Here is a 25831-nt window from a genome sequence, read left to right as displayed (position 1 = left end):
CCCCTCCTCCCATTCCTTCCCTCCCACCCCGCCCCTCCCGCCCCCTCCGTCGGCCCCGCCCCGTCCCCCGGACTTGGCCCGCGCAAGAATGGGACGAGAGAGCAGGCCCTGGGCGGGGACGTGCTCATCCAAAACGAGTGGATCCAGGGGGCCACGTCCTCGGTCGGCACTTGCCTCTCCATGTGCCCCCCTGACGAGGTGGCTCTCCGTGAAAGCACCCGCAACAAGCTGGAGGACCGGCCAGGCCTTTCCCCCGCCCTGACCATGATCAAAGACCTGGAGCGGAATCCGCCCGCGGACTACCCCACGGCCAAGATCCGGCCGCTCGAGTGGCTGCTGCGCTCGGTCGAGTACATGGAGGACGAGCTCATGGACAAGGGCCGGTCGGGGCGGGTGGGCGGGGGGGAGGGCGAGGTCTTGGACGGAGACCGGTCCTGGGGCCAGGTGACGGCCTTGGAGAACTACAAATTCCACTTCCAACGCCTCCGCATGGTGGCCAAGGAGTTGATCATGCAGGTACGGGGGGGGGGGGGGACGGGGGGGGCTGGAGAGAGGGGCGATGTCCTGCCGCGAGCCTGGGCCCTAGGCCCCGGCTCCCTGCAAGTCCTTGTCAATCCATCAACCACGCCCTTCCCACGCGCCACAGAACTTCTCGTACGGCGGGAACATCTCGACCACGAGCATCGAGATCGTGGAGCGTCTGACCCGGTATTGGATCATCTTCCAGCACCATTTGAACGCCAACGAGGACTTCGTGCGGGACGACGGGAAGCAGAATACGGAGCAGTTGACCAACACCCTGGTGCCCCTCCAGGAGAACTACAAGTACGCGCACATGCTCGGGCAGCCCGCCCTCTGCGCCCACGAGGCCGAATTCCAGGCCTACGGCGTCCTCCTCACGGGGGACTTGAAGCAGGCCTTGAAAGGCGGGGTCGGCGTGAGCCGCTCTCCGGAGGTACGGCTGGCAGTGGACGTGCTTACCTGCGTGGAAACGGACAATTTCGCGCGGTTTTTCAGTCTTTTGCGCCGCGCTCCTTACCTTCCGGGGTGTCTGATGGCCAAATACGTGGAACGGATGCGCGAGAAGGCCTTGGAAGTCTGGGGCCGTGCCTACAACCCGACCAAGGCCCGCGGCACTGCATTTCGCACCGCCGATGTCCTGCGGGCGCTGTGCATGCAGGACGAGGACGAGCTGAAGGCCCTGGCAGTGAGCCGACCCTGGGTGGTGGTAGGAGAGGGGAGGGAGGCGGGAAGCACCAAGGTGCGGCGGGCCACGGCTGCGGAACGGGAGGGAGGGCTCCACTCCCCGGGCCTCTCCATGGGCGGGGCTGCCGGGGTGGCGTGGGACGAGGAGAAGCGACTCGTCCAGCGCCGCAAGGCTCGTGCCGCCATGATCCTCAAGTCGTCTTTCCCTTTCGTCCCCGCCATCGAGGCCAAAGCGGACGGGGTACCTTTCCGGGACTTGACCCGCGGTTGGCAGGGCGCGCTCTCTCTTTCCAGATCTCGGGATCGCCAGATGCTGCCCAGCCCTGTGCCCTCCCTCTCAAGCAGGTCGACGGGGATCGCCCCGCCTCCCTTCCCCGCCTCTTTGCCTAGTCCCAGCACGTCATCGCCTCCCTGCTTCCCTACGTCCATCCAGAAAACTCGGCCGACGACACGAGTCCCTCCCGCGCTGGGGGAGGTGAGGGGCGCAACGGACGCGGAGGCAGGCTTGCTCCGAGACAGGCTCGCGACCCCTGCAGCTGGGAGTCAAGCGAAGAGGGGGGCGACGAACGCGGGCAGGGGCGAAAAGCATCATGCGCTCTTCCCGCAGGTTCCCACGGCCCCCAGCCCCCTTCTGCCCGGAAGTTCCATGTTCCCTCCTGCCCCTGCCTTCACTGCCGGGACCTCGGCCCAAGTGACGAAAGGAAAAAGAGGCCAGGTTCCTTGGATGGAAAAGACTGCCTCGGGAGAAAGAGTTGTTAACGAGTCGGAGGGAGCGTCCGGCAGGACCGGGAAAGGGTCGGCGCTGCCCTCTATCCCGCCCTCCAAACCTGCCCTCCTTCCATCCTTCCAAAAGCCGCCTGTCGCGGAGCCCGTGGGCACGTGGGAAGGAAGGCAGGGGGGAGAGGGAGGCATGGGGGGAGATGCGATGACGGAGGAGCGAGACCGGTGGATGGAAAGCATGGCGGGGACTCTGCGACGCGGAAATACGGAGAGGGTTGGCAAGCAAGAGCAGAAAGGCCAGTCCTCAGACGGCAAGCATCACGGTGGCCCCCTTCCCCCCGAGCCCATCCATGATTCGTGGCATGGAAACGAAGAACGTGCTCAGGCGCTCTTGGCCGAAGCGCGTCTCTCCCAGGTCCAAGTGGCGGCGCGGAAAGGAGAAGTCAAGGAGCGAGTGCGCCGGGCCCTGCGCAAGCTCTCGCTTCTACACACCCGAAGGCGCCGATGCCAGGCCTGGGAGAGGTGGGTGGCCGTGGCCCGGCACGAGCAAGAGCAGGAAGACCGGGAGCGCCTCCGCTTTGAGACGGTGCTCGCCACAGGAGTCCTTCCCCCGCACCTCACCGGAGCCGCACCTGCTGTGTCGGCCTCCTCGTTGCTGTCGTTGCTCCAGCCCCTCCGCCCCCGCCTCCCCCTGAGCGATAAGCAGGTGGCGGGCTCGGGCTCCCGCCCTCATCGACGCTTCCTTCGTTTCCCCAGCTCGGTCGCCTCCCTCCGCCTCTCCCCCTCCCTCCCCCCCCATCCTCCCTCCCGCCCCATTAGACCTCCCCAAGATCGTTGGAAATAAACTCTGGGCCCGGCACCGGCAGGACTGTGTGAGCCTCCTGGATCCGCGCCACGACCCCGCCCCTCCCTCCCTCCTGGGCTGGAAGCTGGCGGTGGTGGCCGACGCGATGGATCCTGCGGGGGCGTGGTTGCTCGGCGCCCTCACGCTTCCCTCTATCTCTTCGCCCTCGACCTCTTCTTCCTGGTCGACCTCGTCGATGTTCTGGAGGAAGGGGTCCGGGGACGCGGTGGCCAAGAGCGGGAAAAGGAGAGAGGAGCGTGTGCTGTGGAAAGCAGAACATCGCTTGGCGCGGCGTGGGGAAGACGGAGCGGGCGAGGAAATCAATTTGAGCCTCTGTGTCAAGATGCTGTCGAGGGAGAGCATCATAGAAAGGGGGGAAGACTCGAGGAAGGAGGTAGCTCATGCGCTCTTGTTTCACTTGCCCGCGCCGGGATTCGCAGAGCCTACTCCGGATGAGGGGGTGCAAGAAGGGGGGGGAGGGGGGGGCAGAGGGCGGGAATGCGTATTGGCGGGCGTGCAAGAGGGACGTGCGAGCCTTGGTGGGAGGCACCACGCCGGGGATCCCGCTCTTGATATGCTTGGGACCCGAGGCGGCGCACGCGCTGGACACGTATGTGGACCGGCGGGCGGCTGAGAGAGTCGAGAAGGGCCTTGAGAATGACATGGATGTGCGGCAGAAGATCGCGGTGGCTCTAGAGCTGGGGCAGCGGGGCTTTCTCACCCGGGACGCGGAGGCTGTGGGCTTCGAGTGGGAGGTCTGCACGCTTCCCCCAACTGTTGTCTTTAGCACCGGGGCATTGGCAGCGTCAGGCGGGGAGGACGAGGGGCTGGAGAAGGGGAACTGGGAAGCCAGGGCCCGCGAGGCATTGGGCGACGCCCTCGGATTTTTGGGAGAGACCTGCCCCGGAACACCTCTCTTGGTCCGCGAGACGTTGGTCTCAGTGGTGGGGAGGGCCGTGCGGAAGGCCCTCTGGAAAGGAAAGCGGAACGCAAAGGCGGGACTCAGGCCTGCAGTCCAGGACGGGGGGGCAGGGCGGGCGGGCGATGTCTTTGAGGCCACGCCAGCGGGCTGTCAGCAGACTGTCAACCAAGCCTTGGCTGACGTTCGTGATCAGTTGTGTGCCCCCGCCCTCTCCATGGTCCCTTGGCCAGTCCCCGAATTTGCGTCCATCCCCACCGCGGCCTCTGGCTGGGGATCGGGTGGCGCGGAGACCACAAAGGAGAAGGGAGGTGCGACAGGAGTGGTGCCGCGCGCCCTGTGGTCGGACATGACGCGGGTGGGTTTTCGCTCCCCCGCCTCTCCTCGTCCGGGACAGCGGGCTGCACGGGGCCTTTTTGGCCTGCGCCGCCGCCGAATTCCAAATGGATTTGCAGAAGGCAAGCCAACAGCCGCGGTTGGGACTGGATACAGCCTTGCCCTGGGGTGGAACGATCCTCGACGGCTGCTGCGGCTTGAGAATCTCCTGGATGCTGTCGCGCTCCCCGCCTTGCCTCCCTCCCTGTCAGAGGAGCAGGATCCTGTTCGGTGGGTGGAAAGGTACCTGCAGGTCCTGCGAGAGGAGGGGAGCGGGCAGGGGTGGTCGCTCGGTGTCTCTGCGCAGCTCGCTCAGTTCGCCCGGGGGTTGGCATTGGAAGCGCGGGCGGAATGGTATGAGGAGGGCAGGGGGGGAGAGGCGGGACCCGTGGCGCCGTGGAACCGGTTGTTCACGGCCATGGTGGTGGATCGTCTGAGCTTGGGCTGCGGTCGAGCGGGGGACGGGATAGCGGTCGGGACGGGGGGCGCGGAAGGCCCTCCCTTGCGGTGGGCGTATCATCTGCATGGGGGACCGAATCAGGAGGGCGAGGAGGGTGGGAGGGAGGGGACAAGTCTGCGGGAATACCAGGAGATGGACCTGGACGAGGGGCATGGGCGGGCGCACGAGGACTTCTTCCACTACCGAGAGGCGACCTCGCGTCGTCTAGGAAGCGATGGGGGATGGAGTGGCGGCATTGGGAGCTTGCTCCGGAGCGGTCGACGCCGGAAACGAGCAGGGCGGGCAGCGTACGCATTGGATGCGGAGATGGCCATGGTCAGCTTGGAGGAGTCCGCGGGGGGGGCGGGGAAAGGGGGAAGGGAGGGAGATGTCTACGAGGACCCGTCCTCGCCGGGGAGGGATGGGCAGGGGGGAAATAGCGAAGAGGGAGAGGGAGGAGGTGGAAGGAAGCGGGCCCGGAGAGTCTCAGGAGGGGATGATATGGAGCCTGTTCATGGGGTGCAGCCGTCGCTGGGCAAGGAGAGTGAGAGTGGGGGCATCGGAGGAAAGGACGCGGACAGTCTTGCCTCCCTCAGTCGGAGTCTCGCGAGGGAGTCCAAGGCCTGGGGCGGGGCCATGAGCTTTCTCAAGGCGTTTCTATGATCACAGGAGTAAACCAGGTCAAGACGAGGTTGGAGTGGGGACGGTCCTGGAAATACGATTTTCCAGTAAACGGGTGAGAGACATGCTCACTCAAAGTACATTGTGTACGACTCTCGCTCACACACATGCGTGTAGATAGTGTACAGTGTGCACCTTCAAGCTCCGAGGAGCGAAAGAATTAATCAAGCTATCTAGTCCGTAGCCTCGCGCATTTTATTGTCTTCGTCCACACGCGTGTTTCTTTATGCGCCGTCCTGCCTCATGCTCGTCTTTTATGTCCTCATGCGAGAACCCATTATGTGCTGACCCTCCCTCGTACGGCGTCCTCCCTCTCCTGTCTCCACCGCTCCTTCTTGCTCCAGCTCCCGACATCAATCTCTCGATTTTAAAGATATTTGCGACACAATTACAAACCACCTGTGCCGCCTCCCGCCTGCCTCTGGACGGGGCATGTCGCCTATTGCCTTGCCAACCATGTGAACTTCCCCCCCTGGCCCCTTTTCCCCCTGCCTGTGTCCCTGTTCCCTCAAGCATCGTCGCTCACGTCCACGTACGTTATATCCGCCTGGTCCGCGAGACGATCCAAGACCATGTCTGCTAAGAGCTTCGCCTCGAGCTGATCGCGCAAGGCCTTCTCGTCCAGCCCTTGTCTCTCCGCCTCCAGCTTTCTCAAATCGATCTGGTCCTGCAGCTCTAGCGGGTCCACCTGCAAACCCTCGTCTTCTGCCACTTTGGCAGTCGCCACACCCAGCATCAAAGTCTTGACCGTCTGCGGATAGGCGATTTCTCGATACTTCTCGAAGTTTTCCTTGGTTATCATCTTTTTCACCTCCTCCTCCGACTTGCCCTGCGTGGACATCTCTTGCATCATCAAGGCGAACTTCCGCCGCGTCTCCTCCACAATCCAGCACTCCGGGATCTCGGCCCGAGTGATTGCCAGCAGCGCCTCCTCCAGAGCCTTGTTGCGGTTCATCTTGGTCCGCTCCTCCGCATCGGCATTCACGGCGTCCACAACCTCTTGTTTGATTCCCTCCGGCGTCAAGTCCGGTCGAATCTCCTTGGCGAACTGCTCATCAATCTCAGGAACGATCCGGTTTTTCAGCTCCAATATCTCCACCTCGAACTCGGCTTTGATACCGGCCAGCTGCGGGTCCCGGATGTTCTCGGGGAAAGTCACGGGGATCACCACCTTGCAGCCCGCCGGCTTCCCGACCAGACCCTCGACGACGCCCGGAAGGAATCGCCCCTCCTCCAACACAACCTCCACGCCCTCACCCGCCGCGATGTTCCTCATCTCGGGCCCACGGGTGCCGTCCGAGAGCATCTGAAACGCCTGCATGTTCACGATGGCCGAGTCCCCCAGCTTGCCCTCGTAGCCAGGCGCCGTGTCCACTAGACGGACGCGCTTCTTTCGGAGCGATTCCAGCGCCTGTTTGACCTTCTCGTTCTCCAAGGGAATGCGATCCACCTGCACCTTCAGGCCCGCGTAAGGACCCGTGAATTCTACCTCCGGGTACACGTCCACAGTCAGCTCCATGACAATGGGCTCCCCGGGCTTGAAGGCGGCGATCAGGGTCTCAGGGTGTGACACCAATGAGGCTTGCCCCACCGCCTTCACGTCCGATTCGTCGATGGCCTTTTTCAGTGCGTCTTCGCACAGAATGTCCAGAGCTTCATTGATGATGACCTGGGGGCCGCCCACCGCATTCAAAAGGACTTGCTCGGGGACACGCTGGCCTTTCCGGAAGCCCGGAATTGACGTTTTGCTTTCCTCGATCATGCGTTTGCAGGCCTGGTCGTAAGCCTTGCGGGTAAGCGTGCCAGGGACGGTGACAAAGAGGGCAACAGAGGAATTAGCGCGGGCCTCCACGCTGTTATCGAAAGAGGGGAGGGGAGGATGGCAAATGAGAAAACGTTTCCTCATTGGAAATAGAGGGATAAAAATGAGAAAAGATTGCATACATAGAGCGTAAATTATCTGGTGCATTCGCAAATGCAGATCTCTGAACAGGTATCCATCAAAAGAGAAAAGTATCGTGAAAGGTTTTGCCAGATACATACTACATGCCTTTTGGAGGTTAAGGCGGTCAAATAATTTGCGATTAGACATGTATTTAGCATAGAAAAATCTCACTTTCGACCTTAATAGACGCAACATGAGAGCCAAGGGGTGTAAGAGACGACAAAGTCAAGTGCAACTTGGGCGAGTTAGTACTTTGCCCAAAGTCGCTTGAATACGGGGAAATCGACAAACATGATCAAGGCGATAAATGATACGGATAGTTTTCTGATAATGACACAACTACTTACGTTGTCTGGACATTTTCTGATAGTGTCGAGTAGAGGGACAACTTGCTATGCTGCTGGCGCTGATACAAGTTGGCGGGAAGGCGAGGGATAAAAGCCTGCGCATTCCAGGCACTGAAAAGGATAGCAGCCATAGCTGCGCATCGTCGTTGATTGACAAGCATGATTTCGCCTGCGCATCAATGTGGTCGGAACATGCGTGAGTAAGCGTGCCAGGGCCGCGAGACCCTAAGTATCGTATCTGGGGATGAGTGGCGGCAAGGCCGGGCGGGTCTCGGGAAAAATTCCGCGAAAAGGGTCGGGGGGTACGCATAAGACATAAAGCCCTCATGATGGCACTGCTACAAAGAAAAGTTTGGACGCTCTTTTCGGCGCGATGGGTTGGAAAGTGAAGCACTATTGGGCCCAGATATTGTGAATGCGAAAGAAACTATCGGGGGAAAAACAATGTCCACGCTCCCATCGGTGTAGTTTGGAAAGCGGTAACAACAGCTGGAACGTACTGTACACACGGCCGCAATTTTCATTCGTACACAAAATTATCAACAAGGCAGAAATATTTGTGCTAGCCATTTTCCCATTTACGCATGCTGAGTGCGTGCGCCGGGTGTGGGCCGCGCCTCGGGTAAGGATTACGCGCGCTCACTCACTCACTCTGAGGCTCAAGCTAGACTGAGTCCGATTCCCCCCTTCTTCCTCCCCCCGCCTCGTGCTCCTTCCGCCTTTTCAACGCCAGTTCATTCCACTGCTCAGACTTTCCGGCAAACGACACCCGACCGCGCTCGAGCTCTAGAACGTGCGAGGTCACTTCGGGCAATGCCTCGTCCTCATGGTGACTGATGTACAGCAACGTCAACCACGACGAAGCAGATTTGGCAATCGTGGTCAAAAGGCTCATGATCAAGGCGCGATGCTGGCTATCGAGACCTTGGCAGGCCTCGTCGAAGATGAGGAGAGGAGGGGCTCCTATGAGGGCGCGGGCGATGACGACGAGCTTCTGTTGGCCCTGTGACAGGCGCCCGAAGGGGGTGGAGTACAGACTGGAAATTCCCAGAATGTCTCCCCACTCTTTCAGGAGCGGGAGAAGGCGGGCAGGCGGGTTCAGGAATGGCCGCTCCAGCCGTTCGTGCTCTGGCTGCCCTTGATCGACGGGTGGGTGTGGCGGCGGGGGTGGGGAAGACGCCGGGTCCACCATCCCCGCGGAGGACAGGGGCTCCAGGCCGGAGAGGACGACGGCGGAGGCGGGCCATTCCGAACAGGTGGCTGCCAACTGGAGGTGGAGCTCGGTGGAGACCACGCCGATATGAGGCACCCCCACCGCCACGCGACCCTGCACCTGCGCGCTTGGACCGGTATGCCCCTCCGCCCGCCCTCCTTCCCCCCCTTTTCCCGCCCGACGCCGGCGCTCCTCGAGGTCTTCTCTCCATCGCTCCAGAAGGAGCCGGGTCAAGGTGGACTTGCCCGCACCGTTCAGGCCCTTCAGAGCCCATACCTCTCCCTGCTTCACCCGCCAGCTCACGGTGTTGAGCAAGACATGCTCCCCCTTCGTGTAGCGGACCCCGTCGAAGAGGAGGACGGTCTGGAGGTTCTCGCGCGCCTTGGGGCTGCTCAAGGTGCTGGCGCGGGGTACCTGGGGCCGGTAGAGCTTGGGCAGGGTTCTGGGGAGGGAAGGGAGGGGGGCATGTCCCAGGGCGCGAAGAGATGCAAGCCGCTGAGCTTCCATGGCGCCCTCGTATTCTGTGAGACGAGGGGGGAAGAGGGGGAGGAGAGGGAGTGAGTGGGGCTCGGCCTCAGGGACAAAACGTCGCGGGAGAGGCTTGTCTCCCCTGCCCACGCACCGATTTCGAAGCCGTCCACGGACACCAGGCGCCCCACCTCCTGAGGGACCTCCTCCCGACGGTGCGTGACCAGCACCATGGACGTGCGCGGGATGGAGCGGCGGGCCAAGCCCAGGTCGACAAGGAGGCGGGGGAAGCCCTGGCAGAGCTGGGAGAGGACGGTGTGGAGGCTTTTGCTGGGTAAGAATGTGGAGGGGGGGGAGGGGGAAAGGGGAAAGTAGGGGTAAGAGGAGGGAGTGGGGGAGGGAGGGGGAAGGGGGGGGGGGGCGGCCGGCGAGGTCCGATGTTCGCACCGTGAGGGAGCGTCGAGTCCATCAAAAGGCTTGTCTAGGACGAGGACCTGCGGGGATTTGCTCAGGGTGGCGGCCAAAAGCACCTTCCGGATCTCTCCCGTGGATAGCATGTGGACCCTCTTGTACCTGGAGGGTGATGAGGAGGGGAGAGGAGGAGCGCATGTGGGCAAACGGAGGCGAATGGGTGCCAGACGCAAGCCCTGACGAGATGGGAGTGATGATCTTTCGCAATATGCGGATGCTTGAGAAAAGGGAATGGCTGGCAGACACTGGGGGGTGGTGACGGGGGCTGAGGACGACGCCTCCCGCTTACCAGAGGGGGTACAGACCCAGTTGCACGATAAGCCGTCGCGCCAAGGGATCACTTGACCCTCCCAGAACATCCGCCACCACTCGGTCTTTGTAGCGGGCCAGGAAATGCCCATGCATGCTGAAGGACATGAACATGACACCCTCTCGCCCGGTGGCTTTCCCGGCGCCTTCTTTCTCCGCTTCCTTGCACCCGGTCCCCTCGAGCCGCTCTTGCTTGGCATCTGCACCCTGAAAAGATTCTTCTGTATCTTCCATACCCATCATCCCGTGAGGCAGGACCTCTCTATGCCCGCCGAGCGCCTGACAAAACAAGGACTTTCCCGCCCCGTTCTTGCCTATCACGCACACATGGTCACCGAAGCGCAACACGTAATCTTCCTTCCCTCCAGCAAAAGCTCTGAAAGTTTTAATGCCTTCGTCTGATTCCTGGGCAACGAGGATGCCGTTTCTAGCGTCCAGCCGGGCGAGTTCTTGGGGAGGCAAGGCTTTTTTTCCGGCATGGGGGGGAGGTTTTTGGCCGTAGATCTGACGCCATTTGGCTGCATCCGTCTGGCTCGTCGCGAATCTCTTGTTGCCAGTACACGCTGATGAAAGTGCGGTACCTGTCCAAGAAATGTGACACCTCCCCCTCGTTGGTATGCGGCATGCGGCCATTACCTGTGCAGAATGACCTCCGCTCTCTGCGATGTAAAAAGATGAAGAGAGAGCCGGATTAATTCCTCCACAAGACAGGACGGTCGAAATGATAAGTGAAATTTTGGGAGGCAACTGGCAAACAAGAAGAACGTGCAAAAATATGTAGGAAAGCCCTTTAAAAGCCAAGGCACGCCAGTGACGGGCGGTGAAACCAACAAGGCAGGGAAGTTCTCGATCCCTTCCCTGGCGATGATTCGCTTTACGCCTCGTCTCCTGGACGCCCTGTGACGCACTCAACACGAATTTATACCCCCCCTTGCCATCAGCGCCCGTCAAGCAGGGACGCTGCGAGGGCCATGGTGCTGCGTGGAGGCTATCAGCGGATTGGGTAAGTTCTTTTTTCCGTGGCATGATTGTAACCATGGAGTCGCATGCACACTTTGGAGTGGGCTTACGAGCACCTCTCAAAAACACCGCGTTCCGCATCTCGACTTTTGGACATTCTACAGGGAGGGAAAGGAAGACCTCCCAGTGGTGCACGAGGATGAGGAAGACAATGTGTCGATGGTGCCACCCGCGGCAGTGGCAAGGTCTGGTATCGGTAAGCCTTTCTTGAATGAATCCCGAGACGTGAGGGGGCAAAGAATGGCAAGTCATGCTTGAGTCTGACGCTGTGACTACTCGAGCACATTTCTCATCTCTTGTGGACATTTGTGCGCCGTAGCCCATGCCACAGCTCAACGAGGCGGGGTAGTGACGGCCCTGCTCGAACACCGCCCCTTCCTGTATGGGTACAGCTTGCTCCTCCTGACCTTCTCCGTGGCGGCTCTCGTCTATGTTCTGCAAGGGCAGCCCCCGCCGGCCCCGAACTCGCCCTCCTCTCTCCCATTCGGAGAAAGGTACGTCCTGTGTGTGCTCACTCCCCGACAAAGGACGGGACAGAGGGAAATTGCCTCCGGTCTTGCCCCAGCACGTGTTTTTCCCTCCTTTTCCACGCGTTGGTTCCTGACCCGGTCGCGGCGGATACACACCCTAGCATGTCTCTCGCTCCACCATCCACGTGCTCACTTCCGTCTTTCTGGCGCAGTAGCGCCTCTGTCGCCACGGCGGGGCACGACGGAGCGCGGCCCACACCCACCCTCAGGTTGGAGGGCTACGACTTCATCGTGGTAGGCGGGGGGCCGGCAGGGAGCGTCTTGGCGAACAAGCTGAGCGAGGATCCGGCCGTGGAGGTCCTCCTCTTGGAGGCGGGGGGGGCGAGTCAGGGCTGTCTAGGGGGCACGGACTACACGGCGTCGCCCCTGACCATGTTCGACGTGCCGCTGCTCTGGAGCACGGTGGCGCACCAGGCGGACTACCACTGGGACGTGGAGGGGGCCATGATTGCCAAGGTTCTGGGAGGCTGCGGCGCGCACAATGCCATGCTCTACGTGCGCTCTCTGCCCAAGGACTTCGAGGCGTGGAACCTGACGGATGTGGGGTGGACGTGGGAGGCCGCGCTGGCGGAGGACATGGCGCTCGAGGACTTCGACGGCCCCCCCTCCTCCTACCACGGCAAGGGGGGTCCGATCCGGTCCGCGCCGCCCATGTACGTGGACCAGGTCGCGCCTTACTTTCTAGAAGCCTGCCGGATCACGGGCCTGCCCATTTCCGACGACTTCAATGCGCCCAATGGACGCCTGGGGGCTGCCTACTACCACTTTTGCATCAAGAACGGGGTGCGCATGAGCGCCGCCCGTGCCTTTTTGGGCCCGATTATGGACAAAAGGAGCAATTTGGACATAGTTCTGAAGGCGAAGGTGACGCACGTGCTCATGTCGGGCGAGAAGGACGGCGTCTACACGGCCACAGGCGTGTCGTTCGCCGCGGAAGGGGGTGACAGCCGGGAGGCGCGGCTCAAGAGCCCGGGGAGGGGGAAAGGGAAAGGGAATGTCGTGCTGACCGCAGGCGCCATCCACACTCCCAAGATCCTCATGAATTCGGGCGTGGGCCCCCGAAGGAAGCTGGAAGAGGCCGGCATCCCTGTGCTCGTCGACCTACCGGGCGTCGGGGAGAACCTCCAGGACCACCCCTCTGTGCCCATGACCTTCACCTTGACCACGCCCTTGGCGGGGCGGGTGGCGGCGGCGGCGGGTTCCTTCGAAGAGCTCACCGAGTACAAGGACTGGGTGGTGGAGGGGGGGGAGATCCTCAGGGCCAAGGGCGCGACAAGCAGGGTCGATCGAGCCGGCGGGCCGGGGCAGCAGTGGGGAGGGGGGGGCTTCTTCCCGGGTGACCAGCCGGGGAGCCAACAGAAGGACTACACCATATTCGCGAGCAGTGGCTTTACTGCGGGGGCCTTCCTCAAGTCGGACAAAGGGAGCAAGAACCCGGCCTTCAAGGAAAACTACCCGGATCTACAGTTGACGGTCTTCCCGCGCATCTCAGAGCCCCATCTGGTGCAGAAGCAGCAGGAGAGCGAAGAAGCCATGGATGCGGGCGCCAGCCCGCGGGCGGCCAACCTGTCGTCCACCCCGACCTTGCCGCCAGCGAGCAAGACCCAGCGGGGCACCATGCTCGTTACCATCGCGCTCTTGGACCCGCAGGCACGGTATTCCGTGGAGCTGGATCCTCGGGACGCCATGCATGGGCCTGCACGCGTGCGGGAAGCGAACGTGTCGGCCTCGGAGGGCGAAGGCTTTCTCTCCGACATGGACATTGGGAAGTTGATATGGGGGGTACGGAATGTGCGCGTGATTGCGCGGACGAGTCCCATGACGGAGGCGGCGCAGGAGGAGACGCTGCCTGGGCCCGATTTGGTCGATGAGGGTGTCCTGAAGAAGTGGGTACGGAAGAATAAATTCGTCAACTCCCATTGGTGTGGGAGCTGTAAAATGACCAAAGAGGAGGATCCTATGGGGGTCGTGGACCCGCGCTTGCATGTCATGGGAGTGGACGGACTGCGAGTGGCGGATGCCTCAGTTTTTCCTACTATTCCGAGTGGGAACACACACAGCACGGTATTGATGGTGGCTTCGAGGGGGGCGAAATTTATTTTGGATGAATTTTTCGGGCGTTGAGGAGAGGTAGCGGAAGATGGAGGAGTCATACGATTTGAAGGAGGCAACAAGGAAAACAATTGTACAGAACCTCCCAAAGAGTGCCTTCTGCCCAACACGTGGCCTCGATCTGTATTCGTCTTCTCGTTTCCTCGGATATCTTGATTCTTCAGGCACACGTCTTATGTATGTACACCATCTTGTTGACTACCCACTGACGACCGCGAGCGCCCTATACACGCCAAACTCCATTCTTATCCCGGTCAAATCAGCACACGACATTTTAAAAAGCCGCGCGCACCCTCTTTCGACCATTCCATTTTTCCTTCTTGAAATCTTACTCGCAGCACCTCTCCTTCCTCTCCCGCCTCCCGCTAATCAACTCCGTCTCAAAAGCAGTACCGAAAAAAAGTTCACCAACAGCGTAGCCTATCCCTAAAGCCAAAAAGATGCCAGGATTATACGTCATGGCCGCGAGCATCAAGAGCAGCGCATACATATACAGAAAAGCGGATAAAGCGGCCTGCACGACCCGTTTTTGAAATGGCACCTTACTTAAGGAGCTAACCCTCGGGCCAAGCCCGGCAGCATCCTCATGACCTTCCCTCGAGAGAAGGGATTCCTCAAGTTCCGTATTCACACCCAAAGTGTCATTTCTACAGGATTTACCTTCCCTTTCTCCACGGCTGGAGCAATCGATGTTACCAGCTAACGTCGTGACTGCGAGGGCCCTCTTTACGTATGCCGTCTCGAGCTTTACAAGCCAACGGAACAAAACGACAGCAACAAACATGGCAAGAAGCGTTGCAATGTACTGCCCCTCAGTTTGGACGTCCCACCATCCCCAGATGACTTTCAGCTGGTAGGTAGAAAATGGAGCGAAAGTCATGCTCATCGAACCCATCATATCCATCCCGCCGTCACTTCCACCATCATCCATAATTAAAGGTTGGGTAGAAGCCTCGCTGCAGAGACTCCTGTCCTGCTGATATGCCAGGAGGGAGTTGTGAAGGAGATTCTGAGGACAAGATGTGTCTGTCGTTGCTCAACTCGTACCGCTTTGATGAAGAAGAAAAAGTAGGCCTGAAAAAGTGCCGCATTGGTCCCACCGCCGTCATGGCATGCATAGGGGGAAAAGTTTTCCATGGGAAGAGCACATAAGAGATCGCATGCGTGCCTCTGCCTTCCAAGAGTGGCAAGCCCAAGGGCCTTCGGAGATAGTGTCATCTTGCAAAGAAAACGCCGTAACGGTTCGAGCATGTTCGTCATTCGTAAACCGGCCGCTTATTTGCCTCCAAAGTCCTTTCTTTACCCACACATACGGGCGTGTACGCGTCTCTTTAACTGATTCAGATGATTCGGGTTTGTAGTCGCTAGGATGCGCGTGCTTTGTCTTTGCATTTATTACATTTGAGAAAAGAAGGGGAGGTTGGTTGTCCAAGTTCTCCTTTTTCCTCGCCCTCCGTCAAACGAGCCTATAACCCCAGTCGTCGTTCCTATGTCGTTTATCCCCCTGTACCATTCCTGCTGTTTTAAAAAAGTCATTGCGCACTCACAACGTGGCCCGGGTCAACACACTAGTCCGCTATGTGTATTGATCTGGTAGGATGGTAGAGTTGACAAGATCCGATCGCATGAAGAGGGTACCGGTCAAAGGCATGTGGTCCCACACAAGGCGGAGGGTGATGTTCTTGTTTCTGGAGAACAAATGCATGGGATGAATGATGAACAAGTCAGGCATACCGATACAACAGGAGTAAGCGATCTTGACATAGTTTTTCGCGATGAATTTCGCCTCATCCCTGTTCTCACCGTAGCTCTACCGCTGGATCTCGAAGCGGGTAATCCAAAAATTCGGCTTCCAAGTTCAGCACAGCATCTTCTTTTCTCTCAATGATGCGGTCCCACACGACGACCTGGCTCAAGACCTAATGCATGTGGTATTTCATGAAAAAGAGGATGACAAGGGGCATGGAATGGGTTGAGCTGCGGAAAGAAAGAGAAATTACTTACATTCTTTTTGCTCTCGTACTCGACCACAACGAAGACAAAGAGTTGCTTTATATTCCAATCGAAGGCTGGGGAGAGGTCTGGACCGAAAAAAAGGGTTAAAGGCCGTGGGGCAGGAGACAAGGCGTAAGCGGGGAATCAGGAGGAAAAGGAGCAGCAAGGACGCCAACCCTCTATCCATGTCAAAATGAATCCCCTTGAATGCGGCCGATCGCACAAAACATACGTCCTGATTGGACAGGTCGACGGATACGGGCCAGGCCCTCTTTCCGTTCCTCCCTCCCCTTCCCACTTCACGCACCGGCTTTAAGGTCAAAATTGAAGAGAGCCTGGTCGTAATGATAGCCTGTCTGACCGTTGTCCCGCACTCGGCGCCTTTGTAAGGTCAGCGGGTAAGGAGAGAGAGGGTGCGATCAGCTTTTCCTGAACCCTTTCCAGCTCTCTGGTCCCAGCGCTCGTCTCCCAACTTCCATAAAGTGTACCCATTTGCCCAACACCCCAAGACTCACAACTGAATCAATTTATTCACGTTGAGTTGCTGCACTGAGCCGTAGTCCCCGTGGCCATAGGTGCTGAGGGAAAGGGGCAGGGAAGGCAAGGCAAAAGAAGACGCGTAAGACTTGTGGTCGAAACTCTCGGGACACTATGCGAGATGACGCAACAAAGACGTGCAGTATACGTTTCCTTAGCTTCGTAATTTACACGAAGAGTCCGTATCCTCGGATTTCCGTCCCTTACGTCGCTTCATTCTTCTCCGCCTCGGCTTTCTTCTTTCCTCCTTATACTGCTGTGCGTACCTGAAGGCAGTCAACACTGCCAGGCAGAGCAAAACTGTAAAACCAAAGAAGACTACTGCATTCAAACGCACCCAGAAGGTGTGCATCTTTCCTTTTCTGTTCCAAACTTCGCGTCGTAGGGAGAGGTGGATGGATAAGAATCAAGAGGTTAAGAAGCGTCTTACAGCATACGACTTTTCTTGGAACGCCACAGTTCGTCTTTTCTCCATCAAACACATCGAGACAAGGGCAGATAAACTGGATCCTTTCACCTCAAACAAACACTAGTCCCTCTCCAACATTCTTGCCCTCTCGCCCTGTTTGCCAGGTACAATTTTATTACCTGCACCAGGGACGCTGTCTGATCGTGAAACAGGCCCAACTTGCTGCTAGTAATGCGCTCCAGATGCCTACGTACAATGCCTTTATCACGTTCTGCCTGGTTCTTGTGTGTACATAATGTGCAGGAGCGGGTCCAAAATGAGGTGAGTGGAGGGTCACCACAATGTATCATGGCGCCGGTTGACGCTGCAAAAAAGGCGTAAAAACATGCCTCAACCCACGTCATGCCACGCGTCATGCACAACACTATGTTTCTGTTGTCTCGAACATGTAAGCGTGTCGAGCGCGTGGCAATAATTGAAAAAAATGGGGCACTCCTATGGCCCCCTCTCCTCCACTCCCAGAGGCCAGCCTCGCGGTTGCAAGTTGCCGCTTCTACTTGAGGCAACCGGCGCCAGAGATCGGATGACAGAATCATGAATGTGTGACGACGTGATATCCTGAAAGCGTCCGCACGTGCAGTGGCAGACCAATGACACTCGACACGCGTGCCGCGTTAGATCTTATTGAGGTAGTGGACGCGCTTCAGCTCGGAAGAACTTTGTTCCTACCACCTCCTACAAGTACACCCCTAGCGCACCCTCTCATCGATCGAACAATACACTTGAATCTCCCTCACACAAGCAGCCATTGTTTGCAGCAGGCTCGATGATCATCAATGCCACGACGAATACAAGATCGAAGAGAGCATGGGACCAGTTTTCTGTTTCCTCACCTGAGTCAGTAGCATTCCCGGACCGCGACGGGGAAACTTCCATGCCCGCATTTGGGGTCACGCGTCCTGTCTCTGCCATGGAGCCGATAGCCAGGAGGAAGGCGATACCTCATGGAGCAGTCAAGGGGTACACTCTGATTTGCTCTGCCTTGTTTCTACTGAAATTGTTGGCCCCCAGCGTCGTCGCCTTCACCTCTCCGAGTCCATCCTTGTGGATGCACGGGGGTGAGAGGGTAAGGCCTTCATTTAGAAAGGCGCGGCCTCTCCCGCAAGTCTCCTCCCTCACTAGACTGCGTGCTATTTCGGAAGGCGACGTCGCTCATCGGCAGGCACAGTCACGCAAGAAGAAGCAGAAGCGGGAGAAGACTCAGGACTTGCAGGTCCCGGAGGCCTTGGTGGAAGCGTTTAAACCCCAGCAACAGGCAGGACCTGCTTCCCCTTCCAAAAGAAACCCGCTGGAGTTGCTATACAGCTCGGTGCGGGACAAATGGTCCCCGGGCCTCTCCGTGGAGAACGAGGAGCGGACAAGGAGCCTGGGCAGCGCGCCTGCCGCCCCTCCCCCTCCCGCGACCGCCCGCATCGTCCTGGTGGCCGGATTTGAAGCCTTCAACGTCCAGCTCTACAAGCAAGCGGCTGCCACGCTCGCGGACATCTCCCCCTCCATCCACCTGACCGTCTTCACGGATCGAGACATCGCCTCGCGCCCCGAGGTGGTGGCTTCGGCCTTGGCGGGGGCGGATGTCTTCTTCGGCTCCCTCATCTTCGACTACGACCAAGTGAATTGGCTCCGGACTCGCCTGGGCCACATCCCCACCCGGCTTGTCTTTGAGTCGGCCTTGGAGCTCATGTCCCTCACCCAGGTCGGGGGCTTCGCGATGAAAGCCGCCTCTGCCGAGGGTGGCGAGGGGGGGAAGGCCGCGTCCGCCCCCGGCCCCCCCCCCGTCGGTGAAAGCCTTGCTCAGTAAGTTCGGAAGCCAGCGGGAAGAAGACCGGCTGAAGGGCTACCTCTCCTTTCTGAAAATTGGACCTCGAATTCTTCGCATGGTCCCGGGGAGGAAGGCCCGGGACATACGGACCTGGCTGGAGGTGTACGCCTACTGGAACCAGGGGGGGGCGGCCAACGTCGTCTCCCTCTTCCTCCTTCTCGTGCGGCGATTTTCTCTCTTGGGCCCGGAGGCAAGCCGGGCGCTGGTACAACCCTTGCAGGTGAAGGAGACGCCCGCGCAGGGACTCATCCACCCGCTGACTCCCCGGATCCTCCAGTCCCCCAAGCAGTATCTGAGGTGGTACGTGGATCGGGCAGCCCGGGGTCGGGTTCAAGACGCCATGGTTTCCTCCCCGCAGACGGCCCCCCGCGTGGCAGTTCTCCTTTACCGGAAGCACGTGATCACCAACCAGGTCTACATTGCGCAGCTCCTCCGGATTTTGGAGAAGGAAGGCTTGCTCCCGGTGCCGATCTTCATCAACGGAGTGGAGGGGCACACGGTCGTGCGCGACCTACTCACCACCCGTTTCGAGCAGGAGGAACGTCGGCGGGGGTTACGCCGCATCGACTCCCTCTCCCCGGAGGCGGTGGAGGTGGATGCGGTTATCAACACGATCGGCTTCCCCTTGGTCGGGGGCCCGGCGGGGAGCATGGAGGCAGGGCGACGCGTGGACGTGGCGACGCGTCTCCTGGCCGCCAAGAACGTGCCCTTGTTGGTGGCCGCCCCGCTTTTGCTCCAGGATCTAAGCAGCTGGCGGGAACGAGGGGTGTTGGGGCTGCAAAGCGCCGTGCTCTACTCCCTGCCCGAGTTGGACGGGGCGGTGGACACGGTGGTCCTAGGGGGGTTGGTGGGGGACAAGATCGCCATCGTCCCGGAACGGGCTCGGAAACTCGCCCGCCGCATCCTGGGCTGGCACCAACTGCGTGTCACGCCAGCCAAGGAGAAGAAGGTGTCCATCCTTTGCTACGGCTTCCCGCCCAACGTCGGGGCCATCGGGACAGCGGCCCTGTTGAACGTGCCTCGGTCGCTGGAGAAGCTTTTGATCGCTTTGCAGGAGCAGGTGAGAGGGGTGGGTCCGAGCACTGACGGACAGCTTCTTCTTGCTTGACTTCTCTTTTTCGTGTCCGTATCTCCCTGCCGACCCGCGGTGGCGTTGCATGTAATGCCTCCCTAGTTCTGTCTGACCTGGCTCTGCTTTTCCTCTCTCAGGGCTACGACACGGGGCTGGACGCGCGGAAGATCGACGGGGAGAGCGTGATCGCCATCCTCACGGCCATCAATCAGGAGGCCGTGGTGGCGGGGGGCCCGAAGAAGATGCACGCCATGGTCGAGGCGGGCACCTTCGACGGGGGGAACGGGGCCGCGGGAGGGGAGATGCTCAAGGCGAGAATCACTGCGGAAGGGATCCTTCCGGGCGCGTTTCGGGCGGCGGTCGGGGAGAGGACCGCGGCGAGGGTCGAAAAGATGTGGGGGGAGCTGGAGGGATACGTGGGGCTCTTCACCAGCCAGGCAGGGGAGCTGGTCGTGGGCGGGGTGCAGCTCGGGAACGTCTGGATCGGCATTCAACCGCTCTTGGGCATCGAGGGAGACCCCATGCGTCTGCTCTTCGAGCGCGACCTGACCCCCCACCCCCAGTACGTTGCCTTCTATGACTGGATGCGGAACAGCTTCAAGGCGCAGGCCGTGGTACACTTCGGGACGCACGGGACCGCGGAGTGGCTCCCCGGCTCGCCTCTGGGGAACACAGCCACCACCTGGCCCGATATGTAAGACCTTTCTCTTTCCTCCGCGCAGGCCGCCTCGGCAGTCCCACCGTGCCATCAATCTGACCGTGCCCTCCCTCCCTTCCTCCCTTTCCCTCACGTCCTCCCTCCCTCAGCTTGATGGGGGAGATCCCCAACCTGTACGTCTACGCCTGCAACAACCCTTCCGAGTCCATCCTGGCCAAGCGCCGGGGCTACGGTAAGTGACGGGTCGCCGCTGGAGGAGGGACGGCGTGTGCGGCCAGAACGCGGGCGCGCGGGAGGGGAGGTGCTGAAAGGCTGCGCGTATATTTTTTTCCCCCACCTCATTTCCACGTTCCCACCTATTCCATAGGCACCATTGTCAGCCACAACGTCCCCCCCTACTCTCGCGCCGGTCTATACAAAGACCTCGCGCAGCTTCGCGAGCTTGTGAGCGAGTACAGGGAGAACAGCGAGGCCAACGCCGGCCTGCGTCCCGTCATTGTGGGCGTGCTGGAGCGGACGGGTCTGTGGGAGGACTGCCCCTGGCCCTCGCCTTCGTCTCCCGGTGCGGGAGGGGGGGGCGGGAGGGGAGGCTGACGCCAGAGGAAGCCGCGTCGGTGGACGCTGCGGCTTTCAATGCCTATATGGGCCGGCTTGCCTCCTACTTGGGGGTGCTGGAGCAACGGCTCTTCTCGGAGGGGCTGCACGTGCTGGGGGAGACGCCCTCGCCTCGTCAGGTCTACCAATACCTGGACGCCTACTTCGACCAGGACCTCCCCCCCCTCCTCCTTGAGGCCATCGCCGGGCTACCCACCCCGCCCGCGGCCTCTGCAAAGAGTCTTCTTTCGGATCTGGTCGCCTCGTGTCGCGCCTCCTCGCCCTCCTCCCCTCCTTCTGCCCCACTCTCCGCCGAGGGAGGGCAGCTCTCGCATGGGTCTGGTCCCGGGGAATGCGGGGTCGAGGACGTGACGGAGGCGCTGCTCCGCGAACTGGAAAGGGGGGACGGGAGGCCGGTCACCCACTGGTACAACAGCCTCTCCAACGAGGAGAAGTACGCCATGACTCTTTACCGACCCAACGACCTGCTGCGCTTCTACTCCTTGCGCCTGCGCCGGGCATGGGGGGACCGAGAGGCCAAGGCGAGGCTGGAGGAGGAAGTTGCAGTGGGCTGGGGCACGATGGAGGAAATAGCCGAGGCGCCGAGCGAGAACGTGAAGGAGGGCTTGAGGGAAAGGGTAGTGGAAGCGATCGAGATTAAGAAGATGTTGGAGCAGAATACAGAGGAACTGGCCTCGCTCGTCAAGGGCTTGAACGGGGAGTACGTGCTTCCGGGCGTGGGGGGAGACCTCCTGAGGGACGGTCTAGGCGTGCTCCCAACCGGGAGGAACATCCACGCCCTCGATCCCTACCGCCTGCCGTCCCCAGGGGCTTGGGCGAGGGGCCAAGAGGCGGTACGAAAAATCCTGGCGCAGCACCAAGCGGCCGACGGCGGCTACCCGGAGACCGTGGCAGTGATGCTCTGGGGCCTGGACGCGATCAAGACCCGGGGCGAGAGCGTGGCGATCCTCCTGGCCTTGGTGGGGGCGAGGCCCGTGAAGGAGGCGACGGGGCGGGTGGTCCGGTACGAACTGGTGCCTTTGGCCGAGCTCGGCCGGCCTCGGATCGATGTGCTGGCGTCCTTGTCAGGAATTTTCCGGGACTCTTTCTCCAACGTGGTCGACTTGCTGGACGATCTCTTTGAGCGTGCGGCGACGGCGGAGGGCGAGAGTGAGGACATGAACTACATCAAGAAGCATGCGAACAAACTCAAAGAGCAAGGGGAGGATCGGCCGACGGCCAGGTTGTTCAGCAACCCCGCGGGCGACTACGGGAGCCTCGTCAACGAGCGGGTTGGAAATGGTGAGTGGGAGCAGGAGGAGGAGCTGGGGGAGACGTGGGCGAGTCGAAACGCCTACAGTTTTGGAAAAGGTGAGAGGGAAAACGGGGTGAAACGGGACGGGGTCTTGAAGGAGCTGCTGGGCACCACGGAGAGGATCGTGCAGGAGATCGATTCGGTCGAGTACGGCCTGTCAGACATCCAGGAGTACTACGCCAACACGGGTGAGTGGGCGGGAGGGAGGGAGGAAGGGAGGGAGGAACGTGGCATACGAAGAGTAGGAATGGTTAGATCCGAGCGTATGCGTCATTGATTTCACGGTGGGACGTGTACTCTTTCTACTACTCATGCCCCGCAATTCTCCCTCTTTGCCTTGTCTCCCTGGCTCTCAGGCGCGCTCAAGAAAGCCGCTGAAAATATCGCGAACGCCCCTGACCGGTCAGGTAAAAACACTGCCGCCCCTCCCAGAGCCCAGCCAGCGCCCTCGCAGGGCCGGGCGGATTCTGACCAGCAGGGAGGAAAGGGAGAAGAGAAGAAGAAAAGGGTAGTCAAAGTGTCAATCGTGGAGGCCTTCACCAAGGACGTGGCACCGCAGGAGCTGGAAGCGACCCTTCGGTTGGAATATCGAAGCAAGCTTCTGAATCCGAAGTGGGCGGAAGCAATGGCAGCACAAGGGTCAGGAGGAGCCTACGAGATCAGCCAGCGGATGACGGCGTTGGTAGGCTGGAGTAGCACGGCTGGCTTTCGGGATCAATGGGTCTACGACGGGGCGGTGGAGAGGTACGTATTGGACGAAAAGATGGCGCAAAAACTGATGGACAACAACCCAGAGGCGATGCGCAACGTGGTGAAGAGGATGTTGGAAGCGAATGGGAGGGGATACTGGGAGACAACGCCAGAGGTTCTGGAGCACTTGCGGGAAATGTACGCGGCAGCAGAGGATGAGATAGAGCTCAGCGGGGGCAAGGGGGTCCGGAAGAAGGTGCTAAGGGAGGACGGGGGAGAGAAGTCAGCACCAACGCCGCGGGAGGAGGTGAAGGTGGTTTCTGCGATGATGAAAAATCTGAAGGAGGAGAGAGCGCCCGTGGTGTCACGGTAGGAGGAGCGAGACTGGGCGGCGGGATTGGCGGCGGACGGGCTTAAGGAGCGCGCGGAGCTGGGGACGCGACTGCCGAAAGATACGTGGGTGAAAAAACAGGAAGAGCGCCGCCTGGTAGAGGTGCGATTTGTTTCAATAGTCGGTAGGATTAGTGTGCACATAGCTTGTAGGAGTACAAACAATTGGTCTGCTTGGAGGGGTGAAGATGCGTTGGGGAGTTCGTGGGTGAGTCTTTCCTGTATGTATGATTTCCGTTTTGCTTTTTGCCATCAAGCAAATGACGTCCAGTCCATGGTCAAGGACTGTTCCTGAACAATCAGACACATCACGTGGCCGAAAAGGGCATGCTGCAAAATTTTTTGGGCGTTTTTATCGCCTACGTGCCAATTGCAGGTTTGATGCACTAGGAGTACGACTCGCTCCTCTTGATTTGTTTGGGATTGGGTGCGTGTGCTCTTTAAGCTGCCCACAGGTTTAATCACGACGTAGAAGGGACGATGCGAGAATGCAATCCGCCTTATGCAAAAAGGTATCGTTCTGATGCCCCATTATCTTGAGTTAATGGGATAAGCTTCTGGTCGTTGTTCATCAGTCCTTCTCAATCCCGATTTATAGAAGATTTGTGCGGCTTGGAGTCGACGATAAGCACGGGCAGCAGTTGGATAGGTGCATGGGAAGGGGGGATGGACCGTATAAGAACACTTTTGAACGGAGAGAAATATCGTGTACGTCGCACACATCCTCTCTGTCTCTCATTTTTGGGTGCTTAACCTAACATGCTGATACATTTTTCTATGTCCTACTCTCCAAAATCCTATTGTTACACTGACGGCAAGCTTTACATCTTTGGCGTTGAGTAGTCCCTATTGACTCAACCAAATTATGACGCCTGTTTGACTTCGTCAAAGCAGCCTCAAGGACGAGACACCGATCGCCTTTTTGTGCAAATTCTCACCCCGAGGGATTGACTTGCCCACCTCCCCATGCATCCTAACCCCACCCCCCACCCCTCCTTCCCCTCCTTCACCTAACCTCTTCCTCCTCTCATATTCTTCTCCTCTTTCTCTTCCTGCCTGTCCTCCACTTTCCTCTCATCCCGCCGCCATTCAAAAATCTCTGGGAACGGACCCGCAAACCAAGCCATCACTATATGCATTGCACGCAGCCTGTCCCTGCCACCTTCTCTCCCACACTGCTTGCTCCCTGTTCCTCTTTGAACGCCGACTCCTTTGCGAGCTCTCTGCCTCCCCCCAAATCTATCAAAAGCCTTCGACCGTCAGGCCTTTTCCAGCACGGGCTGAAGCATCGCCATTCAGGCGTAAAACCGGCGTGCCCATCGAGTCTTCCTCGTCATCTGACCCAGGCCCTCCCCCTCCGCCCTCCTCCACCTGCACCTCCTCCTCCTCCTCCACGCCATCAGGAAGCATGCCGTGTGACGGCCCATTGATTTCTTCCGTTCCTCCTTCCTTCCTGTCCATCTCCATCGCCACCGCCACCCTCTTTCCAATCGACACCGCCTGTTCCTCGACTACACCCGCCGAAACCTCCTCATCCTCCACCCCTCCCTTCACGGGACGCAGTGCCCTTCCTTTGTTCGCTTTCGCGCCATTGCCGTTGCCTTCCAGCCCTCCCCCTCCCCTCAGCCCCTCATTTCGGTCATCGAGGCCACCTTCGTGGCCCAGCGTCACTCCCGGCGTCGGCGCCGGAGAGAAAGGAGGGAGGGGGGGAGGGGGAGGAGGGGGGGGAGGACGAGGCAGCAGAAGGCAGCTGGTTACGGACGGGAGGGTGGGAAGGAGACAAGGATGCTAAGAACGTCCCGTGAAAGCCTTGCTCTGGCCTATAGGACTTCCTACCCTTCGACTCCTCCCCCTCGCCCCCTCTCCGTTCTCTACCACAACCCCGAAGGCCGCCGGATCCTCCCCAGCCTCCCCCTCCCCCTCCCCCTCCCCCCCTCCAAGTCAGCCGTCTCCCACACGCTCAAACCCTCCTCCGCCGCCTCCACGCGGGCGTACACGACCCCGTTCTTCCTCACGCCCGCCTCCCCCAGTGTCATCCTGCCCTCGGAGAGCTCCCTCCCCTCCCAGATCAAGGAGATGCTCACCGCGTCCTCCCCCGCCGACAGCACTTCCCACACCCGCAGCTTCAAAGTCTGCACGTCGTCCGTGCTGCTCACGCCCTCCAGCACCTTTGTCTCCTTTCTTCGGCCCCTGCCCCGGCTTCCGCGCGTGCGGCGGAGCGCCGTGCGAGGAACCACCCCCTCCTCTCTCCCCACGGCCACCCCGTTGCCCGTCGAGGTCAAACCGGAGGGCGGGAGGGAGGGCGGGAGGGAGGAAGGCGCATCCGGCGGCTCCTCCCCGTTCTTCAACACCACCACCTTCAGCGGCTGGTTCCGATAGGTAATGCGGGCACGCTCCCGCGCGGCTTCCCTTTCCGCCTGGCAAACGGAGCACACGAGTGGCGAAAACGTCGCCCCTACCACCCACCCTCCCTCCCTCCCTCCTTCCCTCTCGACCTCGCACACCTCTCTTCGCAAGATCACGGTCGCCTCCTGCGCTTTCTGCCGCTCTTCCGGCGCGTAGCTCTCCAATAGCCTCTCCCACTCTGTCGGCGTGACTAGATCCGCCTCCCCCTCTTCCCCCTCCCTCTCCTCCTCCCCTCCCTCCCCTCCCTCCCTCCCGCCCTCGTCCTTCGTCATTTCTCCCGTCTTGAG

The 25831-nt window shown here is 60.0% G+C and overlaps 5 protein-coding genes across 5 annotated transcripts; 2 read left to right on the top strand and 3 right to left on the bottom strand.

Annotated features, from left to right (window-relative positions):
- Positions 1–5364: 5364 nt before the first annotated feature.
- On the bottom strand, positions 5365–7648 carry NGA_0441902 (trigger factor). The gene is made up of 2 exons (XM_005855516.1): positions 7477–7648; positions 5365–7037 (listed from the first exon to the last, which is right to left on the bottom strand). The coding sequence occupies exons 1-2, from the start codon at positions 7635–7637 to the stop codon at positions 5693–5695; spliced, it is 1506 nt and encodes a 501-aa protein (XP_005855578.1). The 5' UTR covers positions 7638–7648; the 3' UTR covers positions 5365–5692.
- A 1615-nt stretch (positions 7649–9263) lies between these two features.
- Positions 9264–10177, bottom strand: NGA_0623700 (atpbinding cassette superfamily; the record flags this gene model as incomplete). The annotated part of the gene is made up of 4 exons (XM_005855521.1): positions 9264–9289; positions 9312–9459; positions 9652–9730; positions 9918–10177. 4 exons carry the CDS (start codon positions 10175–10177, stop codon positions 9264–9266), a joined length of 513 nt encoding a protein of 170 aa, XP_005855583.1.
- A 695-nt stretch (positions 10178–10872) lies between these two features.
- On the top strand, positions 10873–13424 carry NGA_0624001 (glucose-methanol-choline oxidoreductase; the record flags this gene model as incomplete). Its single annotated transcript, XM_005855524.1, has 5 exons — positions 10873–10940; positions 11062–11153; positions 11277–11451; positions 11640–13377; positions 13419–13424. Exons 1-5 carry the CDS (start codon positions 10909–10911, stop codon positions 13422–13424), a joined length of 2043 nt encoding a protein of 680 aa, XP_005855586.1. The 5' UTR covers positions 10873–10908.
- Positions 13425–14858: 1434 nt separating this feature from the next.
- On the bottom strand, positions 14859–16832 carry SPCS3 (signal peptidase complex subunit 3; the record flags this gene model as incomplete). Its single annotated transcript, XM_005855519.1, has 4 exons — positions 14859–15287; positions 15403–15518; positions 16398–16503; positions 16720–16832. Coding segments are annotated over 4 exons (447 nt in total), but the record flags the coding sequence as incomplete, so codon positions are not given.
- A 2236-nt stretch (positions 16833–19068) lies between these two features.
- Positions 19069–23850, top strand: CHLH2 (protoporphyrin IX Mg-chelatase subunit H; the record flags this gene model as incomplete). Its single annotated transcript, XM_005855526.1, has 6 exons — positions 19069–19479; positions 19629–20185; positions 20299–20381; positions 20517–20711; positions 20750–22246; positions 22415–23850. 6 exons carry the CDS (start codon positions 19069–19071, stop codon positions 23119–23121), a joined length of 3450 nt encoding a protein of 1149 aa, XP_005855588.1. The 3' UTR covers positions 23122–23850.
- Between the last annotated feature and the right edge of the window lie 1981 nt (positions 23851–25831).

This window comes from Nannochloropsis gaditana (genome assembly GCF_000240725.1).
Source record: "Nannochloropsis gaditana CCMP526 unplaced genomic scaffold scaffold175, whole genome shotgun sequence".
In the NCBI taxonomy this organism is placed as follows: domain Eukaryota; class Eustigmatophyceae; order Eustigmatales; family Monodopsidaceae; genus Microchloropsis; species Microchloropsis gaditana.
Note: the sequence above shows the minus strand (reverse complement) of the source record. Positions and strands in the feature narration are given on the sequence as shown.

Bases quoted from the DNA above. Each gene is read 5' to 3' on its own strand.
- NGA_0441902 (XM_005855516.1), bottom strand. From the start codon at position 7,637: ATGCTTGTCAATCAACGACGATGCGCAGCTATGGCTGCTATCCTTTTC. The intron at 7,038-7,476 runs GTAAGTAGTTGT...TTTCGATAACAG, and splicing joins TCAGAAAATGTCCAGACAAC to CGTGGAGGCCCGCGCTAATT.